This window comes from Rutidosis leptorrhynchoides, chromosome 4, assembly GCF_046630445.1.
Source record: "Rutidosis leptorrhynchoides isolate AG116_Rl617_1_P2 chromosome 4, CSIRO_AGI_Rlap_v1, whole genome shotgun sequence".
Classification (NCBI taxonomy): Eukaryota; Viridiplantae; Streptophyta; class Magnoliopsida; order Asterales; family Asteraceae; genus Rutidosis; species Rutidosis leptorrhynchoides.
Window position 1 is genome coordinate 487954928 of NC_092336.1, and position 2166 is coordinate 487957093.

Genomic DNA, 2166 nt, shown 5'->3' on the forward strand with positions numbered 1-2166 from the left:
ATCAACATTCAGCAAATTACCAGAACAAGCAAACTTATTGTCACCTAATAGACCACCAGCATCATGATCATTGATGAAGGGACAAATCCGACCCGTCCAAATAACCCCTGCTTTATTGGCAAGCAAGCTCAGAATACAGTGTACAAAAATCTTGAAAATGACTAACTAAACTCCTTTTAACAGTTTTTAAGAAATCCCCATCTGGGTTTGATCCTATTCTTTTGACCAAGTTCTATAAACATCATTCTAGTAGATTATATCAAGATCAGAGTTTCATATCCAAAACAGAAAATGTATATAAATTAGAATGTGCTTAGATGAGTTAATGAACTTTCTTCAATCTTTTAACAACAAAAGATGAAGATTCAGATAATTGACACTCAAAATTATCATCATGACTTTCTTTATAATCAATCAATTCTTTCATGCCACCATTAGTGATCTTCCATCTTAATCTTTCCCACCCACTTTGTCTTACAGGCAAACACATCTCATAATTACTGTTCACCATTGTTAAAGGAGGCACAACACCACCATCAACCGCTTTCTCAAAAATCTCAAAGTCTAAATCGTAATCAACGACTCTTTTTTCCCCTAAACTAACTTCCATCTCATTTTCTTTTTCACTAAAAACTGCCCACCAAAACTCAACCGGTTCTTCCCCTTCCATAACTCTCAAAACCGGCCCAATTGCCTTTTCATATCTAATAACCTGTGACGCTGCTAAAATTGCACTCTCGAACATTAACAAAAGACAATTCTTTCCAATCCACACATAAATATTATCAGGCACGTGAACAATAAACGCTCCACGTGAATCGAGGGCTTTTAAATTGGGTTGGGTTAATAATTTAGGCACGAGATGAAGTGGGTCATATGAAGAATGTGGGGCGATTCTAAACATTCTTATAGCAGACTTTGGGCTCATGGGTGCATTATGGACCCGTTTTTGGCAATTCAATAGTTGACAAGCAAAACCCATATTTGGGTCAGTTACCCCTCTTGCTGTTTTCACTTGTTGAAGTGCTTCTTCGAAGCTAAACCGTTGGACCCACATTAAGTAAGCGATAACTAAAGATGTAGACCTTGATACCCCTTTACAACAATGAACAAAGATTCGACCTTTTTGCTCTCGTACATCCTCAAAGTAATCAAAAACATCGTATAAGATACTTGTTATGTCTTCAGAAGGGGTGTCTTGAAGCCAGAGGGTTTTATATTCAAGATCTTTCTTGAAATACTCGGGACACACAAAACCGACACAATTTAAAACATGTGTGATGCCATTTTCACGAAGAACATCAAGGTTTTTAGCAACGTAATCGCTTCCTAGGAAAACATGATCTATAATTCTAGAACATTCTTTGTCAAAATGTGCAAGTTTGTCTTTTTTGAATTCAAATTCAGGTTTAGGGATAGCACGAGGAGTGGTGGGAATGTTCGGCCAAATCCCGAGATCGTCGGGACCCGCCATCGGCCACTCCTTTGCTTTCGGTCTTGAAATCGAAAGGGGAGGTAAACATGCTCTTGATTTTGTGCTTTTATGCTTTGAAATCACAGGTGAACTACCAGCCCAAGAAACTGAGTGGCAGGACGTTTTCCGAGTACCTTCATCGACAGCAGCAGGCAGCAATGGTGGTGGTGGTGGTGGGCTATTAAAATTATCATCTTTTTCCCCTAACATTTCACTAAAATATTGGGAATTTCATCAAATTAATTCAGGGAAGTTGGTTTTAGTTACTAAAGAGTATATAAACGCTACTATGGGTCCATTAATTCTTGATAAAATTTCTCACCTAAAACCCTAGACTTTTTTCAGTCTCTTATGATAACATAATAACAAGAAACATTAAATTAAACTAATTTAATAATAATTAAGAATGTATTATGTGTTATGTATTATGTATATGTATAAATGTATAATAATAATAATAATAGTAAAAGGGGGCAGAAGTTGAATGAAGACTTACTAGAAGAGGTGAAAAGGCGGCTATTTGTTGAGGGTAAGCAAGAACCCTAAAAAGAAAACTAAAATGCAGCTAATATTAACAACTGATGTAGCAAGTGGTTTTGGGAGGAGGGAAACTTGAATAAAGTTGCAATCTTTTTTGAAAACTGAACAAAGAGATTGGATTTGGACGTGCCTGTTTTGACCACCGGCTTAAA

The 2166-nt window shown here is 36.7% G+C and overlaps 1 protein-coding gene across 1 annotated transcript; it reads right to left on the reverse strand.

Moving 5' to 3' along the window:
- Positions 1-322: 322 nt before the first annotated feature.
- LOC139842374 (protein-tyrosine-phosphatase MKP1-like) lies at positions 323-1684 on the reverse strand. The gene has a single exon (XM_071832521.1). The coding sequence runs from the start codon at positions 1682-1684 to the stop codon at positions 323-325; it is 1362 nt and encodes a 453-aa protein (XP_071688622.1).
- Between the last annotated feature and the right edge of the window lie 482 nt (positions 1685-2166).

Excerpts from the sequence above, each read along its gene's own strand:
- LOC139842374 (XM_071832521.1), bottom strand. The coding sequence starts at position 1,684 with ATGTTAGGGGAAAAAGATGATAATTTTAATAGCCCACCACCACCACCA.